The 17,795-nt window shown below is 38.3% G+C and overlaps 2 protein-coding genes across 2 annotated transcripts; one reads left to right on the top strand and one right to left on the bottom strand.

The window, feature by feature from the left end:
- Nucleotides 1-3,323: 3,323 nt before the first annotated feature.
- il17a/f3 (interleukin 17a/f3) lies at nucleotides 3,324-6,439 on the top strand (the record flags this gene model as incomplete). Its single annotated transcript, XM_079255158.1, has 4 exons — nucleotides 3,324-3,332; nucleotides 3,584-3,786; nucleotides 5,232-5,375; nucleotides 6,295-6,439. The coding sequence occupies 4 exons, from the start codon at nucleotides 3,324-3,326 to the stop codon at nucleotides 6,437-6,439; spliced, it is 501 nt and encodes a 166-aa protein (XP_079111284.1).
- A 4,637-nt stretch (nucleotides 6,440-11,076) lies between these two features.
- stmn4 (stathmin-like 4) lies at nucleotides 11,077-14,392 on the bottom strand (the record flags this gene model as incomplete). The annotated part of the gene is made up of 5 exons (XM_079255157.1): nucleotides 11,077-11,136; nucleotides 12,799-12,990; nucleotides 13,730-13,935; nucleotides 14,088-14,183; nucleotides 14,380-14,392. 5 exons carry the CDS (start codon nucleotides 14,390-14,392, stop codon nucleotides 11,077-11,079), a joined length of 567 nt encoding a protein of 188 aa, XP_079111283.1.
- Nucleotides 14,393-17,795: the final 3,403 nt, after the last annotated feature.

Here is a 17,795-nt window from a genome sequence, read left to right as displayed (position 1 = left end):
TGACTTATATATGTCAGAATTTGGATGGCAGTGTTAATATTTCATGTCCAGTAGTGTAACAGATTGTTGTTTATGGTTATTTATTGGCTTATAAATTCAATATATATAGAAGTGTTACTTGAGAGAAACCATATCACCTGCTCTCTGTTTTAATTAGGTGAATCTTGAAATGAATCGTAATACATAAAAAATTCATTTTAATTATCTGTAATTCTTCAAACCGATTATATTTGCAGACTGCATCATAAATGTATTTGACCTGCTATTATAACCATTTTTCCTGAACATGACAATTTAATGTTAAACCTGAACCTTGACTTGCATCCTCTTCTGCTACATTACCCAGAAATGAGCCTTCATTACGCTGGTATCTGTAAGCCGCATCAGAGTTCTTGTATCTCACCTTTACCCACTTCTGGTTTCTGCTACAGTATCACACCCTGATCTGCTCAGGATTACAGAAACTGTTATAGATGATGGGTAGGATGGGTTGTTCTGCTCTCTGCTTGGCCTAATTATCTCAGAGATCAACCGCTCATTTTAACTTCGGACAAACTTATTCCTGTGAGAGATTTTATCCTCCATAATTTACTGTTTGCTGACTGAAAATCAATAATGATGTGTTTGATTAATCTGTTCTGATCCACACTTGGGAGGGGGAAGAAGAGATATTTGCCAAAAGAAATGAGAAAACTTGCAAAAATCACAAAGCAACTTTCAGCCCAGTTCAAGCTGATATTACAGTTTGATCATCTCAAGACATTAAAACAGAAGAAAACAAATATAAGTGATAAAATAAGCCTTCATAACATGAAAACATAGCTGGGAGTTTCCATAAATGTTATGCACCGTTGTTTTAATGCAATCATCAAATAAACGTTTAAACAAACATCAAGTCTTAATAATATCGCAGAATCATACTTTACAGCCACTTTCTGAGGTTCACCTGCTCAACCAATCATTAACACGATCAGCTAACCAGCCAATCACATGGCAGCAGCTCCAGTCACGTAGACATGGTGAAGACAACTTGCTAAAGTTCAAACGGAGCATCAGAGCAAGGAAGAAAGGGGATTTACGTGACTTTGAATGCAGCATGGTTGTTGGTCTGAGTATTTACTGGGATTTTCCCACACAATAGAGAACCTTCTGGACAGACTGGTTGGAGAGGGTAGAAAGCCGACAACAAGTCATATAAGTACCACTCATCAGGAAGTACAGGCCGTTCCAAACTCTGATCAAATGCACTGATCACGTCAAAGATCGGACGCTCCTGAACTTCCTGCAGTTAAATAAAGAAGAACAAATCCAGAAGTCTGGGTGCCGTCCTGGACTCAGACCTGAACTTCAGCGCTAGCACAGCTGTGAAGTCACCTTTTGTTACTTAAAGAACATCTGGAGGATTAAATAACTGATGACTCAGCAGGATTTAGACTACTATAATGCTGACCATACAGGTTTCCCTAAAAAGACCACTAGACAACTGCAGTTAGTCCAGAATGCTGCTGATCCAGTCCTCACTAAGACCAAGAAAGTGGATCATATAAGTCCAGCCCCTAGGTCTTCACACTGGTTCCTGTCTGTCAAAAAATGCCTTCAAAATCCTGCTGTTAATTTATAAAGCACTGAACTGCTTAAAAGCTAGGGTAGGTAATGTTGGGAGCAAGTAGGATCTGAAAGTGGCACCCAGTTTTGGCTCCTCCCCCTCTGGTTTTGCTCCTTGCATGATCCAAGGCTTTTTTTTATTTTTTATTTTCCACCAACGATTTTCTCTTTCTTGGCTGTTTAGCAGGAGGGGGAAAATAAACCAAGCCGGCTTATTTTCTCAGCCATGTTTGCCTTCTGAGTTTCTTCTTCACTACTTTGTATTTTCATCCTAACACGCTGTTTATATGCAGGGTGTGGCTGTATGCGCTGCTGGAGGGGGAGGAGGGGAGCCGGGAGAAGAAGCTTAGGAAAAATAAGAAATGAACAACTTCATTTGGGTCGGAACGTTTGGATTGTTCAGAGTTTTTACAGATTTACAGTAAACTGAGGGGTCTAACTATATTTCTTATTGTTCATGATTACAGAATGTATAGACTACTATCAGGACGAGGAACCACTTCACCCAGAGTAAAATAAAATGTCTCTGAGAAAGATTACCTCCCCCAGCTTTAAGACCAAAATACATCCAGGATGGTCTTTCTTCGTTCCCGGAGTTGGAACCAAACAAGGAGAACCAGAAACCTGCAGGTCTCCCGAAACCCTCAGCTGCTTTAAATAAAGGTTAAAACTTCTCTATTTGACACTTTTTATCAAAACAACTTAATTCCACACAGACACTCTTATTTTATATGCATTTTCTTCTATTTTAGCTTGTCTTTATTTTTTTAAATTTATTTTAAATGTACTAATTACTCCGTTTCCTTAGTTTCCTTTTTACCTAAAGAACTCTTGTGCATGAAATGTGCTACAACTAACCTGCCTAGCGTCATATACTCGCTGTGAAACCTTTTTTTCTTTCATCCAGAACTTCTCTGCCCCACTTTATATGTTCCTTACTCATATAATGCTCGAGACGAGAAGATCTTATCACATTTAAGAATTATGCTGGTTCATTACCAGAACCCCTGTCAGCATTTCCCTGACCTAGTTGTTCAGACTGTATTGGCAGAGCGTGGGTGTAGTTCCAAGTCTTATGATCTGAATGACTCAAGTAAAAAGTTCAGAGTTGAGGCGGGTCATGATGCTTAGTGTCTGTGCTTTACTGTGATGATGTAGCTGAAGCAGTCCAGGTCCCATAATATACTGATTTCAGCATGGACATCCACTATCAGGCCGGGATTTGAACCAGATGTGTCTGATTTTGTTTGAACCTACATCAAACCTTTCATTTTTCTTCTTCTTTTTCTCTGAGAAACATCTGTTTTCCCCACCGTTTAAGTGAAGCGCAGAAGTTTTCCCACCAGATCAAAAAGATACATAAGTGGAAAAAAATGCTTTCACACCTTTAAGTTGTCAGCTTGCAAGTCTTTTTTAGGGGATTATCCTCTGTGAAAAACCTGCGCACTCAGGCTGAGAGAGAAAGAAATGGAGATGAACATGGACAAAGAAAGAAGAAAAAAAATAAAAAAGAAAGACCACAGACAAAACCGAGTTTATCTAGCCTAAAGATCAACTCGCGCTCCTTCCAAATTAGTGGTAGACAAAGCGGAAATGCGCGGCACATCTTAGCAGAACGCACAGACACAGTCTGGCTGCATATAAACACCGCTGGAGAGTAAACACAGCCAGCTTGCAGAGGAGCTGCAGCTGGACGCTGAAAGTGAAGCAACGTCGTCATGCTGCTGGTGAGTCAGGCTCTCACCACAAACCATCTCAGGGTTGTTTAACAACTCATTTTGTGATCACATGAAAAGTTTGTTTAGTTTGTTGAACTGGGAGAAGTCACAACATTCCATGTTGCTGTGAAATCTAATCTAACATCATCTTATCTTGTTGAATTTGCTGATCAGGACCTTTGAGCTTATCTGATCTGTTTGAGTTTCTTGTCTTTACTCAGAAATCCTCCTGGTTGCTTTTGTTCTTTCTTCTTCTTCAGGTTCTTAAAGCGTTACTGGTGCTGAGTGTTTCCTCGCTGCTGCAGGCCAGGAAAAGGCCGGCGGTGATGGTACAGATGAAGGATGCCACCTCATCCAGAGGTGTCAGCGTGCAGCTGGGCCTGGACACTTCGATTTTACGTGACATGTCCAGAACGTCTGCCTCAGACGTCGCCAACATGTCTTTGTCACCATGGATTTACAGGTGAGGAGCCTCTTTTTCAGGGACGCACCGCGGACGGCTGATTGTGGTGTCGTTTCTGTGTATCTTTAATGGGAAAAACAGATGATTTTCGACACTTTAACCTTTCTCTTCATATTTCTTGACTCTAAATTTACCTTCAGACTTAGATTAAAGTGACAAGAAGTGACACAAATACAGGAAACAGTAAAAATGCTGATCGTGCACTTTTGGAAAAAAAACTGCACAATTATAAAGGTCTTGTGATTAAAAAAAAAAAAAAAAAAAAAGATTTCTTAAAAACAAACAAGCCGTTCATTCATGCTAAATGGGACTAAAACTGAAGCTCTGAGTGATTCTAAAAGAAGAGAAACCGAACTTCCCTTCATATCTGCACTTTCTGGGGTTGCTGAGAAGTTTCTGTTAAATATCCTGCAGCCGATAGTAAAACAGATCCAGGTAAACCGTCGCCTCCTCCGCCTGGTTCAGACTGCTGATGGTTAACTGGACTCAGCAGACCAGTACAACCCAAACCAGCGATCTCCTTTACTAAGCGCTGCTTTTATTCTGGCGTAGTTACCTCCGCCAAGGAGGTTATGTTTTTGCCGGCGTTTATCTCTGTCTGTCTGTCTGTCTATGTCTGTTCAAGATCACTCAAAAAGTTATGGACGGATTTCATGAAATTACCAGGAGTTGTTGGAAATGTGAAAAGGAAGAACTGATTTAATTTTCAGGAACTTTTTAAAAGCCTTGGCGGAGGTTTTGCGCTCTCTGAGTGCTTTTCTAGCTCATCGCGTGAAGCACGGAGAACAATCAGAGATCTCAGAGAGATTAAAGCCACTGCTTCAAACAGTCAGAAAACAGAGAAGATGTCAAACCTGAGCGTGGGACACTAAAGAAGCTGTTTGCCTTCAGGCAGGAGCTCTGAATATGATGCTAGACACAACCTGTCAGCGTGAAAACCTGGATGGATGCTTCCAAAGCGTCAACGAGAGCGTAACACCTCCTTCAGACCGTCTCTCAGCTTCTCCGACAGGAGGGTTGTTTATGATCAAATCTTGTACTTTTTGTTCTCTGGGGTGCTGAGTCCATTCAGGGACCTGGAACATGAACATGCCATCAGGACAGAGGCAGGGACACCCTGGACGGGTCATCAGAGACAAACTCACTCCTAGGGTCAATTTAGAGTTACCATTTAACCTACTGTGTGTCTTTGGACTGTTGGAGGAAGCAGAAACACAGAAAATGCCTGCAGGAGATCGAGGCAAGAACCTTCCTGCTGTCAGATAACAGTTCGGTTGTTTTCATGTTGGACGATTCTTGTCTTTTTCTTTTGCATTTCTTTAATCTTTTTGTCAATATTTTTGTGTTATTTGAGTCTTCATGATGGAAACTGACTCTGTCTCACTGGCACAGCCGTCGTCCATGAAGGAAAACGGATGTTTCATGCTTCTTTCATTCCTCCACAGAGACGACTGCAAGGCGTCTCGTTTACCCATGCGGATCTCCCAGGCCCACTGCCTGACCTCCGGCTGTCTGAGCCCGCTGGGGGGGCAGGAGGACTCATCTCTGGAGGTCAAACCCATCCGGTATGAGATCCTGGTCCTCCACAGGTAGGCCTCTGATTCCCCCCCCCTTTTTTTTTTTAAAGCTGATTAAAAGAAAGGAGGTTTTTGTGTGCATGAAAAGCACGCAGAGTGTCCAGGAATGCAAACTGGAAAACATTTTTCTCTGTTAGATGCTTTTCCTGTTGCAGCAACATTCCAGATAATAAGAGCATTCAGAATAAATCACCAGTTTACGATAAACTACAGCAGTTTATATAACATATATAACATATAAAGCAATCTCACAGTTAAGCCGCTGCTTTAAACAGTCAGTAAACAGGCAAAGAAAAAAAATGTAAAATGCAGATAGAGACCACAGTCTGACAGGTTTTCATGCATCATAAAGCCTTACTGTGGATTTATTCAATCTCTGTGTCTTCGTTTCATTTTGTATAAATCATGTTAGAGCAGAGCTGTGTGGGTGCCAGAGTCATCTTATCGGTTGGCTCTGCGACTAGAAGAGCTCAGCCAGCCAATCTGAGAGCTCCCTAATGACACGGCGCGATAAGAATCTAAACATAAAAGAAAGTGTTGGAGGAACAAAAAATAGTTTGAAAACTTCCTATAATTAGGTTTTTTTTCAAAAAAGAAAACGTTAGATGCTTCTGTTTTTCAGGTAGAGACAGAAAAATGGATTTTTTTCTTTTGTTTTGTCACAGAAAAAGCAGATACAGCTGGAAAAAGTATTTCTATTGTCATTAATGAGACTTTGTTCTGCAAGGGTTAAAAAGAGTTAAATCAACAATAGAAAGGAGAGAATTACATCGATTTGGTTCCTCCTCTTATTGTCATTAGTGTTGTTTTTTTTTTTTTAAACTCTATCTGAAACCTCTCAGTGCGATCTAACTGATTAATGCCTTTAAACTGAAGACAGCAGTGAATTCATATATTCTGCTCACACAAACTTTCCTCTTTCCCTCCGCAGAGTCCAAAAGCAAACAAAGATAGAAAAGAGAACAAAGAAAGAAAAGCAGACAAAGAATCGAGGAAAGTATGAATTTGTTCTGGGAACCCAGGTGGTCACCGTCGGCTGCACCTGCGTGAGGCCCGCCATCATTCCTCAAAAGTGACCAGAACTTTCAATGTTGGCGTGAATTAAATGCTTTCCTCATTTCTGATTAGTTTCAGGAAATGCTTTAGAGCAGCGACTGATCAGTATGAATGTAACTTTACAGATGATGCAGTGGTTGTAATATCAGGACTTTACTAGCGCGATCAGCTGACGCTTTAACGCTTAATGCAGGGGTGTAAAAAGTCGGTCCTCAGGAGCCGCTGTCCTGCAGGTTTTCCATGTATCCCTGCTCCAACACACCTTACTTCCTTTAAATGGATCCAACAGCCCAGGGAGTTCTGCACAGACTGCTTTGAGTCAGGTTTGTTGGAGCAGGGATGCATGGAAAACCTGCAGGATTGTGGACCAGCGCTGGACATGCCTGGCTTAATGCCTCTGTTATGCAGTTTGTGATGTTTTTATTAGTTATCAAGATAAAAATATGCTAATGAGGTGAAAGAGAGCTGTTTTGTTGGGAATTAGGATGTAAAATATGCAGACTAGAGCTTTGTTGTTTTTACTAATAGATGCAAAACAGTGGAACTTTGGAGCAGGTCCAGTTAAAGCAGGGGTGTCCAGGTCTGGCCCTGCAGACTTTCCAGGTGTCCCTGATGCAACAACCTTGACTTAAATGAATGAGTTATTGTGCAGAACATCATAGGCTGTTGGAACCATTTAATTTGATTCAGACGTAGGACACCCCTGAGTTAAAGGTGCACACGCAGCACTGGTTTTAATCATGGTCTGATTTTCAGGAATTAAATTTTATTCATGTCTACATGCTTTTCAAAACTTTGTTTGTAATATTATTCTTTTCTAGTCTCATAAAAACATTAAATAAAGCACAAAAAGAAGGTAAATTTGTATTTGTTTGATTATTTCTCCCCTTTTATAAAAACCAAATGGTGTTGTGTGATTTATAACTGCAGGTTTGTGCTTCTACAGTTGTGCTCATATTTATTCATCCCCTTTCATTAAAGAAGGAAAAAACCAGCTGCCTGTAAAATAAGCTGAAATTGACAAAAGTAATGATAAATAAAAAATTTTATGAAAATATTTACAATATTTTCTAATTCTGGAATTTCTTTTTTTTAAAAAGCAAATAAATAAGATAATTTATTACATATTCCATCAGTCATAAACTAATATTTAGTTGAACAATCCTTTAATGTTTCCGCTCCAGTCAGGTGTTTTCTGTTCCTCTCAGTCAGACTTCTGCACCTGTTGACAGGTATTTTCTCCTACTGTTCAACAGAAAAATGCTCTTATTTGTCCAGAACTGATTTGTTTGTTTTGTTTTTCTTTCTTTCTTCAACTCAATTAAATTAAAAAACAGTGTCTTATATTACTAAATTATATTTTTGCTATTTTTTATTTATTACACAACTGTATCTAATGAGAAACACAACTAAATGTTTGTATAAGCCCCAAAGAAAATGTTCTCCTGTTGATGTCGGCTCTTGTTTTGCGGTCGTTCTGTGTTTTTGTGTCAGTCACAGATTTACGACCGACTGGCACTTAGCTGATTGACAGACATGTTAAAGTGGGATTCTGGATCAAACCGTGGTCACATATCTCCAGAATCAGAACCTAGCACCAAATCAAATCAAATCAAACTTTATTTCTTGAGCACTTTTCATGCCTCAGGCAACACAAAGTGCTTTACAGGATAAAATCAAGTCATAAGGATTAAAACAAACAGTGGATAAAAAGGCATTTAAAAAAATAGACACAAGCTCTTTCCACACACTCACACACACACACAAGGACATAGACTCCTCCATCCTCCTTTAGAGCCACGACCATCACAGACCATCTCCAGAGCTTGGTAGAAGAGTTTGGTCACGCTGTACATACCGCAGCGACCTTCGTTCAGCAACTTGTCCTCATCCCACTGAAAAATGTTACAAACTGGTGACCAGCATGAGGAGGAGGTACTGAGCAGTTGTGTCTGTGGATCTTATACACTCTGCTGAGATCCCTGACAGGGTAAAATGAATAAAGTGTGAAAATGGTCATAGTGTGTCGATTTCCTTCTTACTGTGGGAGTGAAATCATCTGATCCACCAAAAGCATGAGTGAACGCCTACAAGCGAGCATTGAATGGAATTTTGCCTCATTTTTAGCAGCCAATGCCCACATTTTTAGCTCATTCCACAAAATAACAATCCTTACAATTAATTAGGGATGCACCGATACCGATACCAGTATTGTATCGGCTCAATACCAAGCGTGTGTACTCGTACCGATACCACCCTAGTCAAGCTACCGCAGATGTGTTTGATGCTTTGGACGTGTTTTAAAAGAAATAAATGCCTTGAATGTTAAAATGTGACATTTTTTGTGACACTAAAACAGCGATCTTCACTGTTAATTCAACAAGAGCCAAACTCAATACAGTAAGACAGGAGGAGAGCCGCCACCCCTCCAAAAAAAGCGTTCCCACGCTACGTATCCTGCTACGTTGCCAAATCAGTAACATTCAGCTTTTTAGAAAGGAATGGTTATCCTAAATGTTGCATGGAGTAACGGCATTCTTATGCAACAGTATATGGTGAAAATACAACAATGCCTCCAGGATGTGGGCGTTTCTTTTTCAATATATATACAGAGCTACCGACGGAGCAGCTCTTTGGCTGAGTTCGATGCAGCTGAAATCAGCCAAAACCTGCAACTCTGACAGGGTCAGTTAGGGCCGTTAGGACAGCAAAGTTTCTGCAAGCAGCCTGCAGCTCTTGTTTGTGGAGAGAACTGCAGCGTTGAGGATCATTATGACTTGTTTAGATGCATTTTCAGAAAGTCCGCGGCTGCTTCACGAGCTGCAAGTCAAGAGTCAGTGAGCCGCATGCGACGAGGAACACGGCACTAAAAGCTGGATCTTTGTTTCAAAACAACACATTTATAGTTGTATTTAGGTAAAATGTGTCAAATCAGAATAAAACTTATTGAAATTGTTAGATCTGTAATGTTATTATATTTGTATTGGTGAGGTAACTTCAGAAAGGATGGGTCATTTATTACAACCTAATGAAATCTTACACAGTTATAACAGCAATATTATTATTAAATTAAATTAAATTAAATTATATTATATTATATTATATTATATTATATTATATTATATTATATTACTATAATCACAATAATATTGACATTTGGTATCGGCACATATCGGTTTCTGCAGAAATATTTAAATTTCAGATATCGGTATTGGATTGGTGCTCCCAAAAAGTGGGTCGGTGCATCCCTACAAAAAATTCCTGATTGTAAAGGTGACTAACCAGGCTTTTCAATGATGCATAAACGCTATTATCAAAGGTGAGACACCGGGCGAAGTTTAGATTGAAAAGAAGAAAAAAGTTCTGTGCTCAACCTGAAATAAAGACACCAAAGTAAGCTCTTTTTTTTTTTTTTTTTTTTTTTACTGATCATGCCAAATAATACAGTCAATCCAATCTTGAAGATATACAGCACACACAGTCACAGCAAGTACAAATCCCATGTTACGCCTCCCCCGTTACTACGCAAACAGCTACACATTTCAGTCCGCAGAAACGGTTCTTATGCTCTTCTCATTCAGACATGCCAAGGCAAACGAAGACTGAACTGTCCCCCCGTCCTGATGTTCAACGTCCCCTTTGTATGCATGTGCTTTCCAGTTGTGCTTAATGAAAGAAGAGTGCAATCAGTGCTCTAAAACTAAGAGACTCGGATGCAAGTCACTGATCTACTACACTACAGCTAAAGGTTTTTACAGAGAATCTGACAGCGGCAGAATACAGCAAAACTTCCTTCATATGTCGAGTTTATTGTGTCACTTTTGACCCCTTTAGAGCACCATAGAAAGAAACAGAAGCGTGATTCTTCATTTAACTTTTGTTAAGTGTTCAGAGAGATTCACTGAGCTTAGCAAACAGACGTCCCAGGACACACGGAAAGAACCTAAAAATGCTGCGGAGAAGCATTAACATAAGAACGGAGAAACTAGGGAGTTTATTTTTATTTCTGAATCTGTTTAAGCGTCTTGTTACAGTCTAAAATGTGTTGGTTATAGCAGAACAGTAGCAATGAAACGGAATAGATGGTTTCAGTGTGTCCACCTTGAAGCACACCATGCAGGTTTCCTCTGTTGACTCCAATAGTCTGCTTAGAAACAGCGACTCTGGCTGTGTTTCTGCCAGTTTGCAAGCATTTACTGACTGTTTCTGCAGGAAAACACGCAGAATGATGCTAAAACTTCACTGTTTATTCTAATGTTCTGCTTTCTGCTGGGAGCAGTGGAAAATAGAGACGTATGATACAAGGTTTTATTTTTAATCCTGCACCTAACACCGGAAATGTTTGTGTAGATGTCATCGGAAGTCCCACCCGCCCCCCCATCTCATTTCCTTTAGAGAAAAAAAACACTTTTTAACGTCAAGAAATGACCAGCATTTGTTCAACAATTTTTACAGCATCAACTTCAATGTGAAACCAGACAATTACAAGTCATTTAAGTTGCTGTTGGATTCAGGTTGCTGTTTTACTTTGTTTTAATCCCCTCCTTTTTAAAAAAAAAATGTTTTATTCAAAATGGATTAAAAAAAGAAAAAAAGAAAAAAACCCAAAACTTGCGGTCTTCATCTTTTGCTCTTTTAGCTCCCTGAGTTTGCGCATCTACCGGCAGGCTCCCTCCTTCATCTCCTTGTTCTTCCTCACTTCTTCTGCGTGTTTATCCTGCCAGACAAACACAGGAAGAAAAAGTCATTAACATTCATGAATTTATTTACATTAATGAGGGAAGTGCCAGCTGAACAAGGGAACACGCCGCAGTTTTTCACAAAGATTTAACAAGCTAATCGAAGCTAACGAGCAGAACTAAAAACTTCTCAGCTCATCAAATATTCAGGATTACAAATCAAGCTGGTGAATGATGATTCATTTGATTTGTACTCAGAAGTGAGATGTTTCAAGTTGGAAATGCAACACAAATACCTCTTGAAGTTAAAGTGGAAAGCAGAGTTGGAGCAGACGCACCAACCGTGACTTACTGCTCACAAATCAGCACAAAGTATAGCAGTCAAAAACATTCAGTTTTACATAAATGTGATTGTTTAAGTGTGTGCAAATCAATGCTAAACATTGTCCTTTCCAACTTCTACCTGTAGACTCACTTCATCCATGTTTGTGTCATTGTTTCAAACGCTGCATAGCGCATGTTTGCAAGCTAACAACAGGAAACGCTGCTAACGTGGTTAGCTTGTTTATCGCTCTCTCTCTCATGACTGAAAAGAGAAAAATAAGCAGAGATTTGCCAAGTTATGGCCTGAAACTCTCATTTACAGGTTTTCAAGTGTTTTTTTTTTTCTTCAGTGTAACTTAATTTGACTAAAACACAAACACAAGGCAACATACCATAAAACAAATGTCTCAGATGAGTCAATGTTTGAATTGAAATAAATATAAACAAATATAAATATTAGGGGTGGGAAAATCAAATTGAAAAATTGAATATCAGGACTTTTTGCTTCACAATTTTAAAACCAATTTTTTGTGAAAAAATGATTTTTTTTTTTCAAATAAATAAATATAATCCATTATAAAATGTTTTGGTCATTTTTTAAAATAGTTTTTATTGATCTTTTTACTTGTCTTTCTGGGCATTATAGCAGGAGAATGATGGTCTGGCTACTGTGTTGTTTTTTCTTCATAGAAATCAAGAAAAACGATGAGCAAAAAAAAGTTTTATACATGTTTTTTTTTTTGTTTTTTTTGTTTGTTTTTAGTCTACAAAAATCAGCAATATTGAGTAGTTGTGAGAATAGCAATTCAAGCCGAATCAGCACCCAAAAAAATCTAAATCAAATTGAATCGGCACGAAATATTGTCACAGTGCTAACAATAATAATAATAATAATAATAATAATAATAATAATAATAATAATAATAATAATGAATTTTTTTTTAAAATAATGGATTATATTTATTTATTTGAAAAAAAATCATTTTAACAAAAAATGATTTTTTGATTATTAAATTTTATATATATATATATATATATATATATATATATATATATATACACACACACATATATATATATATTATATATATATATATATATATATATATATAAAATTTAATATAAATAATTAATCTATTTTTATATTGAATTTAATAATCAAATATCAGGATTTTTTTGTTTTACAATTTTAAAACCAATGTTTTGTTAAAATGATTTTTTTTTTCAAATAAATAAATATAATCCACTATAAAAAAAAAAAAGGTCATTTTTATTATTATGTACAGAGCGAGAGTGTTAACACTTCCTGAAATTGGGAAAATAAGAACTTTCATTAAGATCTGAAAATGGTTGAACCCCGGTCAGCGGACACGTACCTTCTCCTGCAGCCTCTCCAACATGGCTGCCAAGAGGGCCTCTCTGTTCTCCTTGTTGGCCTCCATTTTCTGCTCCAGCTTCTCTTTAGCGTTTTTGATGAAGTTGTTGTTTTCCTCAAAAGCCTTTTGAATCACCTCTCGCTCGTGCTCCCTCTTCTCTGCCAGGTGCTTCAGCAGCTCCGCCTCCTGGCACTGCGAGTGGATGGAAAATTTAGTCAACCAGAGAAAGTTGTTTTACAAAAAACATTTGAACTTCACCAAACAAATTTAATTAGTTTTTCTGCACTCAGATTGCAGATTTAATGTTTGACTTTCATGTCTCTTTCTGATGTGGCCTGTTGGCTAAACCAGTACCACCATATGGGATCCATTCGTCATGCTTTGAAAATGTGGTGCAAAGAATAAAAAAATGAAAGTAAAGTGTATAAAATTATAATAGAACACATTCTTTCAAATACGATACATGTCTAAAGATGTCCAAAATGAGTCATTATATTAACTACTAACTATTAACTAAGTAATATTATATTAACTACTTTATACGAGTTATTTTGTGTAATACAGGAAATAAAATCTACATATTTGAAAAGATGATCTTAGCAAGATGTCTTAAATGCCTCTCTGTACCTCCCCCTCCTCTCCAGCATCGTCTCTTTGCTCCATTAATTCAGGCTGTTAAATGTTTGTGTCCTTGCATCTTTGTACCTTATGTCCCATTTCTCATTTCTGCCCTCCCTCTTCCCTCACTTTTTTTCTATTCAATGCAGCACTCCCTCCCACCTGCCTTTTATCTGCCTCCCCTTTTTCTTTTTGTGCCGTCCATGGGCTGATAAATCACACAAAGAGTCTCGACAGGTGTTCGCCATGCCATCGAGCTACAAATAGTCAGAGTTGTTGGTTGAGTTCCAGGCCTCATCCTGCTCCCCCTCACCTTTCGCCTCTCCTCAGCAGCCTCCAGCTTCTTTTGGATCTCCTCCAGGGACGGATCGCGCCGCTGCGGCATTGAGGTGTTGAGTTCTGGCACACCGTCAAAGGAAGGTGGCTTGAGGATGACCTCGAAAGCCTGGCCTGACGTCCGCTTGTTCAGCTCAATCACTTCAACATCTTTGATGACGCACCAGCCCAAATCCACTGCATCTGTGGTGTTAGATAATATTACTACAATATTAGCAATAAATCCTTCTGACTTATTTCGATATATCAACATCTTATGTGTATAAATCTCTTAAAGCATATATAATGAGATGATTTGAGTCGTTTTAGTCATAATTAATGTTTGTAATTTGTACCTTCTGCCTTGTAAGTAGCTTTTTCTGCAGTCTGTGGGTTCAGGCAGGAGCAGAACAAAGACACCAGGGGGAGCTCTTTGACCTTCTCTTTATACGCTGAAGATGCAGAAACACACACACAAATGTTTGACATGAGCCAGCATCTAATAAGCAGTGATGTAACTCTCATTCCCATTGACATGATTAGTCATTTGCCTTACGCTACATTAACAGTCATCATAATAACGCAGAGCGGATGGTAAAATCCTAACTCATCTGTAAAAGAGAGGTGCTGTGAGGTGACTGTGTTTACCTGCCAGAGTCATCTTCTCTCTGTGTATGTACCTCTCCAGGGATGCTGAGGATCCGTCTCACTGTCAGAGACACAGGGAAAGACCTTAATGAAGCAGCTATAAAGGTCACAATGAATGTGAGAAGCAGCGGACAGAATTAAAGCGACTCCACAATGCAGAGCACTTGTATTACCTGCTACCACAAAGGTTCTGCATTCTGCATTGATGCTGTCCTTTCATGCAGCTTTGCATTTTACCTCTCAGTGGCTCATCTGCACACAAGCTGCGGTTTAAATGAGATGTTCTGGTTTGACGCCAGTCAAGCCACTTGGCACACAAACTCCAAATTTGTTTTATGCTTATGTCATTAACTAAAATGAACCAGTTCAGGACCAGTGTCTTTTTGTGCTTTGGAGACATTCTGCATGGACAAAAAACGGAACATAGCAGAGAAAAAAATAACTCAAAATGATCACTTTGAGCAAACTTTATGACACAATGGCTTGGTTTATGTCTTAAATTGATAAATCCTCAATGGAAAAAAATGACAGAATTTCTTGTACAAATGAGAAATAACTTCTATATATTGTCTAACAGTACTAACTACTATTGTCTCTATAAAGCACTTTGAATCACCCTGTTGTTGAATTGTACTACATGCATAAAATTCAGAGTTCTGTTCATGTATTTGTTATGACCAAGGCTGGATTATCCAATGGTGCTGTATGGGCACAGGCCCAGGGGCCCATGCCCACTTGGGGCCCACGTAGGGAAAACACCAGCAGTTTGGACATAAAACAAAATGTATATAAAAGCCAGATAGTTCCACCACAGTGTCCAGTGTGTTGCTACTGGTGCCACTGGCTGAGTTGTTTCACAGTGTATCATGCACAATTTTCACAATGTTGCAGTGGGGAAGGGGGCCCCTGGAACACCCTGGGCCCAGGGGCCTGTGCACTTTTAATCCGGCCCTGGGTATGACAGCAATATGATCTCTTTGTGAACGGTCTTGCAGCAGACTTATGAAACAAATATTAGCAGTTCTTTGTCAAAATATAGAGAATTACAGCCATTTGGACATACATTAGGGATACGATTCAAAACAGAAAATACAAGCTTTTACAAAAATGATTTCCTGTTGTTATGTAACGAACCAAGTTTTGTGAAAATGATTCCAACATGATTATTTGGCGCAAATCTCAGAAGGAAGGAGGATGTATATTTTCTTCCCAGCCAACTGTTTTATTGCGGTAAATTGCAGCCATGACATAAGTGGGAAAGGCAGCTGTAAATCTTTGTGAGGATTCAAGAAAGAAGGTTGAATAAGAAAGCACAGTATCAGCTTCTTTTGGCAGATGCTAGAAATGCACCAACAGTGTAGCAATCTGTGCTGTATACATCCACGCAGTGCCTCGATTGTAGATGGTTTACCGTAATAAATTACTATCATTGGCAAGTAGCAAGGGGGCGAAAATGCAAATTAACAGAAATTCTGATGAAAGTAGATCCTAAAAATTGGAAAGAATTTGTAGAGGAACAAATTATCTCAGCAAACTATCACCTATTTCTGCTCTGTCTCTCTCCATGTCTGTCAGATGGTGTCGTCAGAAGGATGGCATGAATCTGTCTTATTTATAGCCTTATGTAGCTTTCAAATGAGTGGCCAAGCTATTAAACATGAAACCATCAATGATTTATTCCCTTGATTAAAACACAAGATAATTTTCTCTACCATTGCTGCTCAGTGTGTTTCCATTAAAAAAATCTTTTTAGTCTTCAGCATATTTTTCTAGAGACCTTCATCATGTATGAATCATGTATAAATCCAAATGTGTCCAGAATATCCAACTATTATTGACCTTCTCTCAGCCAAGTGTAAAATCTGCTTAAAATTAGGACCAGTGGCATTATCTTTCTTAGACTCACAGTGTTCATATTAGTTTCACGTTTCAGGAAAAGCCAAACCAGCGGAGCTTCAACATTTGCCGTTCTTGTCTGCCAACAGATTACCTAGAACTGATGGAAGCCATGTTGTCGATTGATTCATTTGTTCAAACTGAAGATCCTTTTAACCTTATACTAGTTTAGGATAACTTTCAAAGAAGTCTTTTTTTTTTATCAAAATAAAAGTTTTTGTTCACAAGTTTTATCTGGTATCGTCAGCTATTGAATGGCTTTTTGAGTTGTTGTCTGTGAAAAGTTAGATTAGCTTCTTTAGTTTAAAACTATGCTAAGCTAAGCTAACCTGGGTCCAGCTCTGTAAGCCTGCCAAGACTTTCTCAGGATATGGTGACATCAGATGGCAGTCAATAGTTTGACGTTAAATTTTTTTTAACAAAAAAAAAAAAAAAAAGCTTTAAAAGAAATACTGATAAGGTATTATATTCAAAAAGGATTTTCTTTTTCTTAAAATTCTGTCTGATATCAGATATCTAAATGTTGTCCATCAACAGAGTACAGCTGGACCTTTAAGACAATTTCTCACCAAGATATTGGTTTATATTTGTTTATAAAAATCATTCAATAACCCTTTGGGCTTTCATCTGTAGAAAGTTTGTTTAACTGCTTCAGCTGGCAACAATGCTAAGGTAAGCTAAGCTAAACTAGCTCCAGTTTTGTAGCACCCTGCTAGATATAAAGATAATTGAAAACAGATGACAGTATTGGATTAATTTCCTTAAGTTTTAGCAAACCTCAGAGCAAAAAAGATTTGGTTTTAATGTATTATAATGTCAAATAGCTTTTATTTTAGTAAATAAATTTGTCTGTCTGATACTAGATTGTAGAATACTGACTTTCTGCAAAGGATTTCTCTTTGTTTAATTTGCCTATCTGTCAAACAAAGTCAAATCTTTAAGACAATATTTAATCAAAGTAAAGTATTTTTTCACATGTCTATGCACACAAATAATCTAAGAGTTAAGCAATTAACTATGGTGAATCAGGCTGGCTATTTCAGCCTGCTACAGTGCTTAGCTATGCTAACCTGGCTCCAGTTTTGAAACTTCCAACCCCGTACATCTGGAATTATTACAATGCTTTTCAATACTTGTGCTACCTAAAAGGTAATAAGAGATTAAATGTAATGTGATTAATTTGATATGATTTGTCACAAAACTTAAACAGGTGAACAAGAAGGAATACCAACCTTAGCTAGAGCTAGCTAGCCCACACTAGCTAGCACTCTTTAATGCTAATCTTGATTAGCTAACTTGACATGAAGGAGCAATTAACATCTATTTATCTATGTATAGCAAACTACTGAGTGACAGAAGTGTACTAATGAGACAACCTATGGCAACAAGAAGGACAGCCATGACATTATGTTGCACTGCACACTCCCCTTTGACCACCCTGACATCCTGTGGGACCGACACAAGCAAGGACACACATGCATACACATACTAATCAGGTGGTGAACACATTACTTTGCTTC

Source organism: Telmatherina bonti, assembly GCF_933228915.1.
Source record: "Telmatherina bonti genome assembly, chromosome: 16".
Classification (NCBI taxonomy): Eukaryota; Metazoa; Chordata; class Actinopteri; order Atheriniformes; family Telmatherinidae; genus Telmatherina; species Telmatherina bonti.
Note: the sequence above shows the minus strand (reverse complement) of the source record. Positions and strands in the feature narration are given on the sequence as shown.